The 15,496-nt window shown below is 34.1% G+C and overlaps 1 protein-coding gene across 2 annotated transcripts in view; it reads left to right on the top strand.

Moving 5' to 3' along the window:
• The window catches only part of LOC140439393 (kinesin-like protein KIF18A), a 31,182-nt gene that overhangs the window by 2,853 nt on the left and 12,833 nt on the right, over positions 1–15,496 (top strand). Inside the window, exons 4-6 of one of the 2 annotated variants that reach the window (XM_072529273.1) lie at positions 2,059–2,525; positions 7,450–7,599; positions 11,324–11,576. In XM_072529273.1, coding sequence (XP_072385374.1) covers positions 2,059–2,525; positions 7,450–7,599; positions 11,324–11,576 — 870 coding nt within the window. Of the gene's footprint in view, positions 1–2,058; positions 2,526–7,449; positions 7,600–11,314; positions 11,577–15,496 lie in introns of both variants that reach the window. The other variant, XM_072529272.1, reaches the window with a different exon arrangement.

Genomic DNA, 15,496 nt, shown 5'->3' with positions numbered 1-15,496 from the left:
AATTGTTGTGTTAACAGAAAGGTTGGCAAATGGATCCAGTGTCCCCAGTCATATAAACCCAAACAAAAAACAACAGAAAGGAACTTCTGGTAATTGTGAAAATCCTGAGCATTTTTACAAATACTTATATGGCCAACCATTTTTGCTAAGAATAGAACATGCTTCCCTGAATTAGATATGAGTTTTTAAGAACTTGGAAGGACAATTTTGTTGGGATGTCAATGGATTGAACTCCAGAAATATCTATTTAAAATGAAACGCTGAAAAAGAAACTTGCACATTAATGTCATGCTCCTTCAAGAAGATCTTACAAAATTGCCTGCAAGCACCGTCACAGGCAGAACGAAAAGAGGGCAAAGAAGGCCATCCTATGAAAATAAACAGTGGTTCAACCAGCTGAAGACTGGAGTAAAAATCCTTGCGATAATAATCACAAATGAATGAAGGATGATTTAAATATTATTGGGTTCAATGAGACAGTTTCATTTTGGTAGTTTTGCTTTAAAGCGTTTGGGAAAGTTTTGATGGCAAAGAGATGAAACATCTACCAAGATCAAGACAAAAAGTATTTTGGCTGAAATTCATAGAAGAACTACCGGAGCTCATTTTGGAGTAACTAAGACCTTAAAGAAGCTACATAACATTTTGCTAGGTCAGATGTTATGAAGATATGAAATATTGGTGTCACATGTGTATGAAGTATGTAGCAAGCAAAGGACCCTATAAGGTATAAGAAGTTATGGTAGCTTGACCAATGAAGCAATATAATGTTGGAGCTCATTTTGAAAGGATTGTCAAATTTTTTATACTGTTTGCAGTTGACTATTTTAGTAAATGGACAGAATCCTATGCTTTACCCAATCAACAGAGAACAATGGTAGTAGATGCAAAGACATTTTGAGTCTTATCTCTTCTAGAATGTTTGAGGGCTACTGGGAATTCGAAAAAAAAAAAACAAGTACAGCACACTTACACTCTCAATATGATGGCATGTTCGAACGATTTGATAAAAGAGTGGAAAGTCAGCTACACATTTTTTTCAATGAACACCAAGACGATTGGGACCAACACATAACTTTAATCATATGGCTTATAGATCAGCTGTGCACGAAACAACTGGATAACTATCTGCCAGCATTTTACTATGGAAAGAATTAAAGATACAGATGATCCACTAGGAAGTAAGGAATAACATCCAAATCGAAACTGATTGCATGAAAACCATATACAATTTGAAAATTATTGGTATAACTTTCACGGAAGGAAAGTAAGTATGGCTGAGGAAAAAGGGCAAAAGTCAAAAACTTCAGAATAACTGGGAAGGAGCTTAGAAAATCATCAAGAGAATCAATGACCTGGTTTATAGAATTCATAAAATGTCAATATCAAAAGGGAAGATCATCCACCTTAACCAACCACCATGTTTCTGATTCACAGAGGTGAGGAGGCAGTGTGACGAGGATTGTTATATAAAATAAAGTGGAAGTTGACTCTAGCGATTTTAGAAGAATCCAGAAAGCTACATGAGTATTCGCCCCGACCTAGAGCATGGCAGAACATTCGAGAAAGTTAAATTCGAGATAAACGACGCCAGTTTCCCAGAAGAGGTTATTTAAAAAGCAATCCTGTTACAAGCGATTAGATAAACGAAATAACAAGATATTAAGCGAAATTGTTATTCATTGGTAATAAAGTGAGTTTTTACCTTCAAGCTTGATACAGTTTGAGCTAAAAATGGGACAGTATTATTTCTTCTCATCTAAACTTTGATTTCAAAAAGTTCCCATCTGAAATTGCATATGTTTCTTTTGTTTATATTTGATCGGGTATCAAATAACTTTAGATGTGTAGTCTTCACAGATCAATATACTGATGGGAATAAAGTCTTGAATTCTTAGTTTGTTAAGAACATCGGGCAAATATGAAGTATCAACATATAGTTCCACTATATGAATGTGCAAAGATTAAAATATATATTTTTGACACATTGAACATTATCTTGTGTATTTATGTTTAGTTGTTTCTCAAATTTTCCTTATTTTTCTTGGTTTTTTTTAGGTTCGAACAGCAAAGTTGAGTATGATTGATCTAGCAGGTAGTGAAAGAGGCTCAGTTACAGGTTATGGTGGAGCCCGTTTCACAGAAGGAGCAAACATAAATAAATCATTGCTTGCATTAGGAAATTGTATAAACAGCTTAGCAGATGGCCAGCGTCACGTTCCATACCGTGACTCTAAATTGACTAGATTACTCAAAGACAGTCTTGGAGGCAACTGCAAGACGGTGATGATAGCAAATGTTTCACCATCTTCTCTCAGTTTTGAGGATACTTATAACACATTAAAGTATGCAACCAGAGCTAAGAAAATTAAATCTAACATACACATGAATGTGGCAAAAGTAGATTTAAATATAATACATTATGTTAAAATGATAGATGACTTGACAAACGAGAACAAAACATTAAAACAGCAATTGAAAGAAGAGGTGGACAAAAAAGAAATGTTGGAAAAGGAATGTGAAAGGTTTGTATTTATTTTTAATTTGGGTGAATAAACTCTGTAGTTTAGTATCCATGCACTAATTAGATAATTCAAAAGGAATCTTAAACACCAATAAAAAAATTAAATAGCTCTAGCCAGATACTAAGATATAAATAAATGTATATGTAGATTCAAGATAAATGAAAAAAAAAATAGATAACAGAAGTCAAAATGGAAAGAAAAATAGAAGAAAAAAAAATAAAACGGAAAACCAGAATTACAATAGGTAGATGTTATGATGGTATTTAGATATTTGTCAGATCTTCCGTTTTTTTGGAAATCTAATGAACTTTCTTATTTCAAATAAAACACTCTGTATATTTTTTACCTTTTGAAGTCCTTGACGGGCTTCTTTAGCTTGAAGGTTAAAAGACAATAAGATGATGCTCCATCTCACAATGAGCGTGTGGTGAGGCAATATCTAAATAATGTGTTTCCCAGAAGATGTATTGGAAGGCGTGGTTTTATAGAACGGCACCGCGATCGCACTACCTACATGAATCCTTTAGACTATTACCTCTGGGGTCACTTAAAAAACCTAGTATAAAAAACATAATCTGCCAATATTCAGGAATTAAAAGAAGAATTGAGCAGTCAGGGATGTTGAAAAATGTATTGCAACGTTTTAAAAATCGCATGGCTTGTTATATTAAAGTAAACCGACAACATTTTGAAACTATGCTGATTGATTTTGATAAATAATCTTTTACTGCACCAGTTTCGTTAAACTTTTTACTAATTTATTGACAGTAGACTGTATTGTCATATTATTAGGATATATATTATTGAAGAATATTCAAATTAAACTAGTTTATTCATCTAAATGTATTACTTTAACTTCGGCGAAGATAATGTAAGTGTAGCAATAACTCTGACATTTAGATATAGGGAACTTTACATTAAAAATAATTAATATTTCTCAAGGAACCCAATGGGCAAAAAGCGCAAAAAGTAGTGTTTCATTTGAACGAAGAAAGTTAATTAGATTTCCAGAAAAATGGAAGATCTGACAACAATGTAAATTCTACCATAATATCGGCCGCATTACAAGACCCTTACACAACAAAATCTATAAAATTCGTGCAAACCGTTTCCGAGATAATTGAGGCTTTCCACAAATAAAACTTACTCTGGATACTCTTCGACACTGTTATTCTCACTTATATCTAAGTCTATTGTGATATTTTGATTTGTCATTACTTTTGTATTATTTAAATGCATTTTTAAACTTTCGTAGATTCTCGTTTAAGTTCCTCTAGATATAGAGTAGTTCCTCTGTACCAGGCACGGCCCATCGAATGGGCAAGGTAGGCGCCGCCTAACCTCTTCAAATGTACAGTAATAAATTATGTATTAATATAAATTACTTGTGATTTATAAATTTTGACATAATACCTATTTAAAATTAAAAAAAAAACTATTTTTTTATATGCTCTTCGAAGTTAATTATTTTGCGCTCCTCGTAGTAGTAAGAGGCGCTTCAAATTTTCGCTTTAAAATGGAATAAAATGTATATATGTCTCTGTCTTAAGTTTACGCAAGAGCAACAGAGCTGCAAGTAAATATTTTTCCTCCAAAAGCGATCCATTCGGCCGCCTTCAGGCTTCGGAAAGTTTCGTTGTAATAAATGTAAATTGACTAATCCACTTGTTCTGAACAAGGTTAAGGTTGTGTGTTTTGTCAAGTGCCAGTGAAATTCAAATATTTGTTTTTGTTTTTTACTAGGAGGTGAAGTATTTAATAAATAGGTAGGACAATTTAAATTTGTTTATGAAAAGTGAAGTCAATAAACAGATAAATTTAAGTCACTAAATAAAATGAATATTTTAAATGATATAATCTGCAGTTTGCAGATATGCAAAATCATAAATATTTAAGCGGTAGTTATTTTAGAAATTCACTTTTTTGTTGGCCTTGTCTACTGCTTTCAAATTTGAAGCAAAATGTTTGGGTGAGACAGGGATATTCAGAATTGAAAAATTTATCAGATAGTATCAAAAAACATGAATCTTCAAAAGAACATTTAACGTTATTGAGCCATATGATTTCAAAAATAAATTGATTGCTCAATGTTACGATGATGCAAGTGCAATGGCCGGCTCTTTGAACGGATTGCAATCAAAAATTAAAGTAGATGCTTCAGAAGTGTTTTTACACGTTGTTGCGCTCATACATTAAATTTAGTTTTGCAAGACGGCTCAAAATGTATTATAAACTGTAGGATATGTTTTGCAACGGTTATATCAATTCCTGGTTTTTTTAATCATTCTCCTTTTCTTATGTGCCTTTATAACGAAATATTTAATAGAACGGACATATTGTACAACTGAAATGTTTAGATATAAATTTGTGTCAAAAAGAAATAGATATAGCTTTGGGAAGAATAAGACAACTTCGAAACAATCAGACTTTTAATAATTTATTTTCTGTGGCAGAAACAAGGGTGTCAGAATTTAACTTAGACCCATCTAAAATAATGAAAGAGTCGTCCGATGTGGACCGGACTACAAAATATAGAGCTTTATATTTTGAAATTATAGATAATATTATTATGCAACTAGAAGTTCCTTTTAGATATTTAAAAGATTTACATTTTTTAGCCTTGCAAATTCTTCACAATTACAAAATTTTTGAAAATTTTTTCCACATAATTTGATAATTAGTTTAATAACACAATATTCTGGATTATTTGATAAACAAAACTTAATTAATGAACTAAGTGTCATTTACGAAGGTGAACAATTTTACACGTTAATGTTATTAAAATTTAAGTGTTATTAGCATACAAATTATTTGTTTTAATCGCTACTATACCCGCAACTTCAGTTTGCGTTGAACGTAATTTTTCTTGTTCAAAAAGAATTAAAAACTATTTAAGAAACGCTATGTCGCAAAATCGACTGGCAGCTTTGTCTTTACTTTCAATTGAAAAGAATTTTCTTTTTATTTTGTCTAACAATGAACAATTTTACGACACAATCATAAATAAGTTTGTTTCTGTCAAAGACAGGCACATTAATTTAATGTGTCGGAAAAGTTAAAATCCGTTTAACTATTTTTTGGCAAGGCATTTTGTTTTGCAAGAATAAAACATAAAAATCAAAATAAATATATAAAGACAAAAAATGGTACTTCGGTATTCCCAAAAAAATGTTTTTTTTTTTCAGCTATTCCACTTTTCAGATCGGCCGGCATCCTAAGCTTTTTAAACATATATTGACATCTGGCCTATGGTTTCTCTTACAATCCACCGCTAGGCTCTAGGATACTGCTATCAGGGTACACACCAGCGAATTCGAATTTTAGTGACAGAGGATAGAAGGGTTTCGTAAACGCCCTATTTTTCTAAGTAGTTTCTAATTAAGTAGTTTCCTTCTCCAAATGCAATCATGGGAGAAGGAAACTTGGCGTCCGGGAGACGAGATCGAGTGAGTGGGAGGGGGGGGGGGGGGCAAGGAAGGGTTCATCCCGAATCTACTCGTGGCACTCTAGTTTTTGGATAAATAGTGTCGGGGGGTGATTTGGAAAAGACCGGGATTGTGTCGGCGGTAAGTGTGTCATTGCGCCAAACATATTATGTACATCACCACGCGAACTGTTTCACTTCCGAGTTTTGTCACGAAGTAGGTCCTTCAAATATGTGTTTTTTATTTTAAATATACATAGGACCTATAGCCAAGAAAAATGTGTCGCCTAGCCGCATACTGAGGACACGAGCCGCCGCTGCTTTGTACTGTTGCTTATGAGCCTATGACAATTTAACTTCTTGAATACATCTTGTAATGCAGGAGTAAACGATTTTTGGGAAATAGCGTCTTCCTATCTAACTCCTCATTCCGTTATTATTTGGTTGTTGTTAAGACATTTTGCTACGTTTATTTGCATTGTTGAATATGTATTTGGGCAATATTCTATATCTGCAACCAATCCTTGCGTTATTTACTCCTATGCCTTATTGTAATCTACAAATGCCAAATGAAGAGCTTTATCGTATTAGTCACACTTTTCTATAAGTGTCCGTATTGTCTGTAGGTGTTCTATGGTACTATAACCTTTGCAAAATCCTGCGTTTTCAACAGGCTGATAACTAACGAACTTATCTGATAGTCTGTTAGTAATTATTTTGGTAAGCAGTTTGTAGATAAGTGGTAACAGGCTTATTAGTCTGTAATTTTCGGGTTGTGTTTGTCCCCTTTCTTGTGTAGTAAAAGCACCTGCGCATTTTGCCAAGAGGTTGGAATAGTATCCCCAAAGAGACACTCGTTCATTAAGCTTTTAAATGCCCCCAAAGTAGTTTGACCCCCGGCTGTAATCATCTCTTTTTTTATTCCTTTGTCTCCAGGAGCTTTTACATTTTTCATCTATTTTAATACATTTTTAACTTCCTTGTTAGTAGTTTCTGATAGTGTTTCAGATCCTACATTTAGTATTCTTCGTTCCCTATCGTGGTTTTCTGGTTTTGCTGTGCTGGACGAGCTTAAGTCTGTATAGTAATCTTCAACAATATTTTCCTTCTACCTTTCTAAAAAATTGTCACAATTGGGCCATAAATAAAAAAGGTGTTTATGTTCAAAAAATAACAGTTCAAAATAACCGTTTTTATGCACCTGAGTATATTTGTTTAGTGTTAGCAATATGTTAAGTGTTTAGTGCTTAACTTATCCGCGAATACCGGGGCGCTAATGTACAGTGGAATAATGACCACAGAAAAAGGAAGATTTAAAAATAAACAGAACTCTTACACAAAGATGCTAAACAAAAAATCAAATTTATAAATGGAGAAATATAGAAAAATGTATAAATGACCGAACACAACGAACAGTAATAAAGTGAGGTCAAACAAATCATTCTTAATTTTAGGTTAAACATGAGTTTGTGTAATAAGTTGTCTTTTATTTTGTTTTAGATTAAAATCTGAAGTGGAAGTATCAGGCTTTTGTGCAGACGTTAATGATGAGGCATTCGATAAAATTAAAGTATTAATACAACAACAAAAAGAGATTTTAGAAAGGCAGTTTGGATTAGAACTAAATCACGATGTCACATTATTAAGAAGGTAAAAAATCTTGATTGGGGGTAATTGGCAAGTTTTTTGGAATTAAATTTTTATTATTATTAATTATTAGTACCAAACAGTTTCCCTCAAAATTTGCTTCCATTAAAGTCGCTTCCTTTTATGTATAAATTGTTCTGTTTATCTAAGGTATTCTATTTTTCTGTCAGTGCATGGTATAATTCTGTTTTATTCTATACCTCTCTCTCAAATATGTTGCTCCCAAACAGATGTCTCCTCTGTACTTAAATTCAATAAGCTATGCAGGGGACGTAAAAATTAGCAGGTGTAGGCTTCTAACAGGACCGCATTTAGCATTATCTTTTCTTTTGACCAGAAGTATTATCTTGTAAAATACGAAATTTATTTTAATTTTTCAAAAATGCGAGACAAAGAACTTGATTGTTTTAGTTGATATCCGTCAAAAAGAACCATGTATACAGGACGAAAAAAAACAAGAAATTTTTTTTTATCTTAAAAACAGCCAACAAATTTTATATACAGGGTGTTTTCAAAAAATATAAGTTTTATTTTTATGTTTGGTTATAGTTGTTTGTACGATTCCAAAAAGTTTAAATATTACAAAACGGTTAGTTTTTTGGAATAAAAATACAAAGTGATTCATAAGTCGTTTGAGTTCGGCGTAAATAAATATATGGCAGATATCGAGATCTCGGCTACTTTTAAACACTATTCTGATGAACTGGATAATATGTCACTAACATCAACTTTTATAATAAGTGGTTCAAAATATTTTTTAATTATATTTTCCAACCACCACATTTCCTTTTCTACTTTTGCTTGCACATGTAAAATGCAGTTCTTCCATATTTCTTGTGTAATTGATAAAATTGAATTATAAAATAGATTTATGGCATCTGAAAATTTGAATATAATTTTGAACTATACACAGCATACAATGAACCCGAGGTCATAACATCCATAAAGATCGGACATCTGCGCTGGATGGGCCATGTTGAACGGATGTTGGAGTCTGAAACACCTAAACATATAATGAGGCAAACACCAGTAGGGATAGGGTCAAAGGGAAGACACAAACTTAGATATATGGAACAAGTGGAACAAGATCTGAAAACACTTAAGATTACCAACTGGAAAAACAAAGCAAGGAACAGAACAGAATGGCGGAAAATTCTAGAACAAGCCAGGACAAAGAAAGGGTTGCCGAGCTACTGATGATGATGATGAAAATGTGATTTTCAGAAAATCAGAATGATCGTTCACCGTCTTTAAAACCACGGTGGGTATTTCCTTTCTCATAAAAAAATTCCTTAATTACCATAAATACACTTCGATCAAAAACTCCACTTGCCACTTTTTTTTACAAGATCTCCAACCACTAACCTGTGATTTTCTATTGTTTCAAATTTAAATACATTTAAAATGATTTCGTTTCCTTCAACGCTAAGAGGACTTCTTGTAGTTGGTTTTCGAGAAGAAATCCATGTATTTTCAACTAATTCATTAGCAGAATCACCGGACGGTTTTTTTTGTTTTCAAAAACAGTAATCACGTATACAGTTAAGTCATTATACAGATAAAAATAAATATTTAAGTAGTTTTAAAACGCACAACAAATAATTATTACTAGTTCAATAATAACAGCATAAACATAAATTGTCCTTTAACCATCAAAACCACAAAAACATTACTAAATCGTGATTACTAACAAATCGATTCAAAATACAAACACTTCAATACCAAAAAAGTAAATCTGGTCCGAGCCTGTATTAGTTGCCGACGACGTCGACTAGCAATTTTTCAAGCATAATAGAGACGGTTATTTCGTTTAGTTTTTGAATATTCTCGGAAAATCGTTGAACATCTTTAACAATTAAAATACAATTTTATCGTTGTTTACACGCCGTGCATCGCTTATTGAAATTTAGTATAGCTGTCTTAATTTGCAGGGTTTTATAGGGTTCTTCTACAATGCACTGTTGCGATAATTCTGATATCGCAACAGCCTTACTTTATAGTTTGTCATTCCATCCCAGTTAGCTGTCATTTAGTATAGAAAATGCTTGTTCTACTTCTTCTGGGATCTGGGACTCCTATATTCATTTGAGCTTCTCTTTCAGAGTGTCGATCATATATCTGCACCTTTCGAACGCCATATTTAGAGAACTCCTCTTGTAGATTAGTTTGAAACTCTACAATGAGATTTACTTGAACTTCTTGTATTTTTGTATCAAGTAAGTTCTTTACTCTTACTACTTTTTCAAGTTTTACACTTTCTACTAATTACATTTTTTACTTTTAGTCACCACACCACCAACAGTTTTCCACAAGAAAATAGCTTCAAAACAATATTAAGTTTCCTTTGCTGTTTTTAAATATGTTTGTTTTAATTTGTTTCCAATTTGGTGTTTGAGAAGTAAAATTTATCATTCGTTTGAAATGATTTAATTGTTTGTGATCTTTGGTTATTTGCTATCATTGTAATTATGACCATCTAATTTTAAAGCTAGATCCACCATTCTTATTCTTCTTCCTCAGCTTTTTCCTGTTCAGAGTTCACTGTTTCTTACTCTTCTTCACCACTCAAGTCTGTCCATCACGTCTTCTCTCCTTTCCCCAACTTCTAACAGCTCTATCCTTCGTCTCACATAGTTCTCATTTATTTGCCTGACCAAACGATTACAATCTTTGTTCTTGAACCTTTTTTGACTCCAGTCACCCCGGCTCTTTCTCTAATCACATCTTTCCTGATCTTGTCTCTTTTAGTCTTACCAAACATCCACCGTAACATTTTTATTCCAGATATCGCCGTCTTCTTTTCCTGAACCTTCTTTACAGGCCACACTTCACTGCCGTACACCAACGCAGGCCTCACCACACTCTTGTATATCTTTCCTTTCAGACCTTCCCCTATTATTCGATCACAGAATACATCGTTCACTAGCTTCCTATAAAACCAACCAGCCTGTATCCTGTGAGAAATTTCTTGATCCAATGTTCCATTTTCCGTTATGTAGGAGCTAAGGTATTTAAATTCTCCTACTCGTCATAGTTTTTCCCCAAGCAATTCGATATCCCTAACCATTCCTGTTTGTTCCAACCACATATACTCCGTTTTCGACCTACTTACCCTAAGTCCTCCCTCTTCAATAGCCGTTCTCCAACTGACTTGTCTTCCAACATTTTTTTGCTCTCTGCCAATACATCCATAACAAGGAAGGGACTCAGTGAAGAGCCTTGATGTAAACCAGTCGTGACTGGAAAACTTTCTGTCGATCCGACACAAGTCCTTACTTTGGTGTACGCTCTCTCATACATATCCTTCACGAGCCTTAAGGTTCTCAGGAACCCATTTGTACCTCATATATCTCCATAGGTCTTGCCTAGGAACTGTGTCGTACGCCTTCTCAAGATCTATAAATACCAAATGTAGGTCTCTTTTCTTCTTGCGGTATTTCTTTAGATCCACCGATGTAATTTTTATATAAATACAGAAATAGTCACCTTTTAATAAATTTGATTATTTTATGACTTAATGTTAAAATTTTCTCAGTGTGGATTCCTCTAACAGTCTGACGTAATTCACTTTCATTTTCTAATCAGAAGTAGTTGTTAAAATCTATTGTGTTAATTATTATTTGATTGTACCAACGTTTATGTGACATTATTCCAATAAGATATTGAATAATACTTGTAAACATATCACAATAATTCTAATTATCTGAAAAATATTTAGTTGTTTAAGATCAATGAAGCAGAAAACAGACACAGAATTTTGTTATATCACACCGATCAAAAATCGAATCAGAGATAATCTAAAATCAGATTTACCGATATTACAAAGTAAAGAAAATAATTTAGAAAATGTACATAAAGATGAAGCATTGATAGTAAATATAGATAACCAGGTGGACGAGATACTAAGCGAACATCCCCAGCATAGACCATACGTTAAAATGGAAAGAATGAAATTAAGTTTGTTAAAAGCAAAACATGTGGTAAGTTTTTATATAGGTAATGCTGATTGTTTAATTCTCAAAGAATTTTTTCTATTTGTTTAGAATGGATTACATTTTTCGTTTTCTAGTAATTTGTTTATATTGATTAATTGTCGTTAATATATCGTTTATATTTATTAATTATCATATATCAGACAAAAATTCGAAGAATCTTTTTCACCATTCCGTAAAATCATCTTTTAATAGCTTGAACTTGGCAGTTCAGAATGATCTGCCATCTAGTATCTTTTTAACAGTGAGGTAAAGTGAACATCCTGTGTGATTTTGTAAACAATAAAAAAACTGCAAAGAAATCGTTGAAACGGCAAGCTACAAGCAGATTTTAGAAGAAGTTTTATTTTGGCTTCTAATGGACCGATTTTAATTTTTTTTAAAGTTTGTTTGGTTTGTTTCTTTTTAAAGGTTGCGTTAGGCTTTCACGGCCATTATCTAACTTGTTAAACTGTTTGTTCGTGCTGTTAGGCCGTTGTCTTCTGAGATTAATTCTCGACATTTCGCCAATACTAGGGGTTGGCATCTTCTGGAGATGTTACTGCTTCGCTTGTAAGCTGAAACTGAAGGCGCGTTGTACTACAGAGGGCATATTTATATTTTCTACTCGCCTCACACAAACAATAATGGATCAAAACCAACATATTATAAATGACGAGAAAGGGATTGCGGAGGTATGGAGAAAATATTGTCAAAGTCTATATGCAGATGATCCCCAGAATGCAAATCACGACGAGTTAACTGCAGAGAGAGAACCAAACATTCTAAAGTCAGAGGTAGAAAGAGCAATCAAAAAGTTAAAAAATAGAAAATCTAGCGCAGACCAGATCACCGCAGAAGTTTTAAAAGAGACTGGAGATTTTGGAGTAAATGTTATGCATATGATCTGCAAAAAGATTTGGGAAACCGTAGAATGGCCCAACGACTGGACAACATCCACTTTCATCCCTATATTCAAAAAAAAGGAACTCCGCTAGATTGCAGCAACTACAGAGCGGTAACCCTAATATTCCATGCAAGCAAGGATCTACTTCATGTAATACATGAAAGACTAAAAGCTTTTCTATTGACTCAGATATCAGAAGAACAAGCGGGATTTGTCCCAGGAAAAGGCACAAGAGAACACATCCTTAATGTCAGACAGCTAATCGAAAAAACTCGTGAATTCAATACTCCTATGCTTATGTGCTTTGTGGATTACACAAAGGCCTTCGATAAAGTCAAATGGCAGCTGCTATGGACCATACTAGCGGAAATGGGAACACCCCACCACTTAATTCAACTAATTAGAAGTCTATATGAAAATAATAAGTGCACAATAAAAATAAACAACACCCTTTCCGATCATTTCAGAACAGAGGCAGGTGTCAGGCAGGGATGCATAATCTCGCCAACTCTGTTTAATATCTACAACGAACACATTATGCGAAAGGTACTAGACGGATGGAAGGGTGGAATATCAGTAGGAGGTCAAAAAATTATTAACTTGAGATATGCTGATGATACTTTAATAATCGCGGCAAATCAAGAAGAAATGGAAGACATAATGAGATGTCTGGAGTAGAAAAGCAAAACATATGGACTAAAGCTAAATAGGAGTAAGACAAAGATCATGATAGTAGATAGAGCTCGGAATAATCTTCAACACATTAAAGAAATTGGGGGCTTTGAAGTAGTAAATAGTTTCATATACCTGGGGTCCCTAATAACAAATGACGGAGGGTGTGACAGAGAGATACGTAGAAGGTTGATTATTGCTAGAACAGCTATGATGAAACTAGTAACAATTTGGAAAAATTCTACCATAACAATACACACAAAGCTAAGGCTGGTAAGGTCACTCATTTTTCCCATAGCCACATATGCATCCGAAACGTGGACCTTAAAGGAAGCAGATAAAAATAAACTAGACGCTTTTGAAATGTGGGTATACCGCCGCATGTTAAGAATATCCTGGATTGATCATCGCACTAACGGATCGATATTAGAACAACTTAAAGTAAAGGATAGATTGCTTAAACAAATACAACAGAGATATTTGCAGTATTTTGGACACATTGCCAGAAGAACAGGTATGATGGAAAAACTGATAGTTGAGGGTAGAGTTGAAGGAAAGGGACCTCAAAGCTAGGGAAGATCTCCAAGCCGTTGGGTAGATCAAACAAAAATATTGATTAACCAAGGGTTACATGAAGCCGAACAACTAGCCAGGACAAGGAAGGATGGAAGGAAATCGTGAAGAAAAACTGTAAAGGCCTGATTGTGTCACCACATCTCAAAAGGGATTAGAACTGAGGAGGAGGACTCGCCTCCACTCCACTGGTTTCGGCGTGAGGGAGCGTGTCGTTGTTTGTAGCTTTTCTTTTTTCGTGATTTGCGGAAAGGGTGTTTGTGGATTTTAATATCGGTATCCATGTTTTGTTAATTTTTAGTCCTTCTATCCGATTAAAATTATTTGGATGCTTATATATTTCCACCGCTTCCCGATATAACCGTGGGTAGTACTGTGATGTTTTATCCAGCATCTGCGTTTCTTCAAACAGTATCCGCTTTTCAAAGAGGGTTCGACAACGGCAGATTTGTCGATATGTCCTAAACGACAATGGCTTTTATGTTCGTTTATCTTTGTGTTTGTGTGTCTTTTTGTGGTTCGCACATATACTATTCCACATGTGCATGGTATTCGGTATACTCCGGCCGTTGCTAACGGGTCGCGTTTGTCCTTCACCGATCTTAACCAGTCCTTGATTTTCTTTGTTGGCTTGAAAATGGTCTTTATATTGGCTTTTTTAAGTATTCGCCCAATACTGTCTGTTACCCCCATTATATAGGGCAAGAACGGTTTGCCTATACATGCTGTTTCTTCGTCCTTTCTTCTAGAAACGTTGTTATTTTATGTATAACCATTCTGGTATAACCATTAGAGGTGAACGCTTTTTCAATATGAAGAAGTTCACTTTGCAGATGCTGTGGTTCACAAATTCTCTTTGCCCTCACCGCCAGAGTTTTGATGATACCTTGTTTTTGGCGTGGATGATGATTTGAGTTTCTGTTTAGGTATCTGTCCGTCTGTGTAGGCTTTCGGTACACTTTATGTCCTAAGTAACCTTCCTTTTGATTTACTAATACATCTAGGAACGCTAGTTGTTGATCTTTCTCTGTTTCCATCGTAAATTGAATATTTGGATGTAGTGTGTTTATATAAGACAGGAAATCGTTAAGTTTTTCTACTCCGTGACTCCAAATCACAAAAGTGTCATCGACGTATCTAAACCATACCCTTGACTTGTATGATTACTCCATTACCCTCTTCTCTAAATGCTCCTTGAAAAGGTTGGCTACGACCGGGCCTTGCTACTCCATCTACCTGTTCATAAATCTGGTCTTCCCATGAAAAGTAGGTGGTAGTGAGGCAAATACGGTATAATTCCACCATATCCTTGGAAACTAATCCCTCAATTAAATTCGGAACGTCTTCTAGGTTAACTCTTGTAAATAGGGAAACAACATCAAAGCTAACAATTTCTGGTTCCTGTAAAGTTATACCTTTGATCTTCTCGATGAAGAATGGGCGCAGTCTTAGGCATCGTTTTTTCCTATGTGTGGAACTACCAACCTTTTAAACGCCAACGTCCCATTTTGAGAACAATAAAAAATATGTTGGATTTTTTGGAAATGATTAATAACTTTTCTAAAAATGCACAAGAAACTTAATTTCGTGTGATAATAGGGACAATATCACATATTATATTCAGCTATTACATATTGTTATCACCAAATTTATCAAAAGCAGTTGTTATATAACTGTATCTACCTAACAGTGTCACGAAAAATGCTTTTTATTAGCTAATTTCTTGGAACTAACAGGCAAAAACTCTTATTCAATTGTAACGGCTTGTATTAGTCGT

This window comes from Diabrotica undecimpunctata, chromosome 4 (genome assembly GCF_040954645.1).
Source record: "Diabrotica undecimpunctata isolate CICGRU chromosome 4, icDiaUnde3, whole genome shotgun sequence".
NCBI classification, from domain to species: domain Eukaryota; kingdom Metazoa; phylum Arthropoda; class Insecta; order Coleoptera; family Chrysomelidae; genus Diabrotica; species Diabrotica undecimpunctata.
The sequence above is the reverse complement of the archived record's forward strand: the minus strand, read 5'-3'. Positions and strand labels throughout refer to the sequence as shown.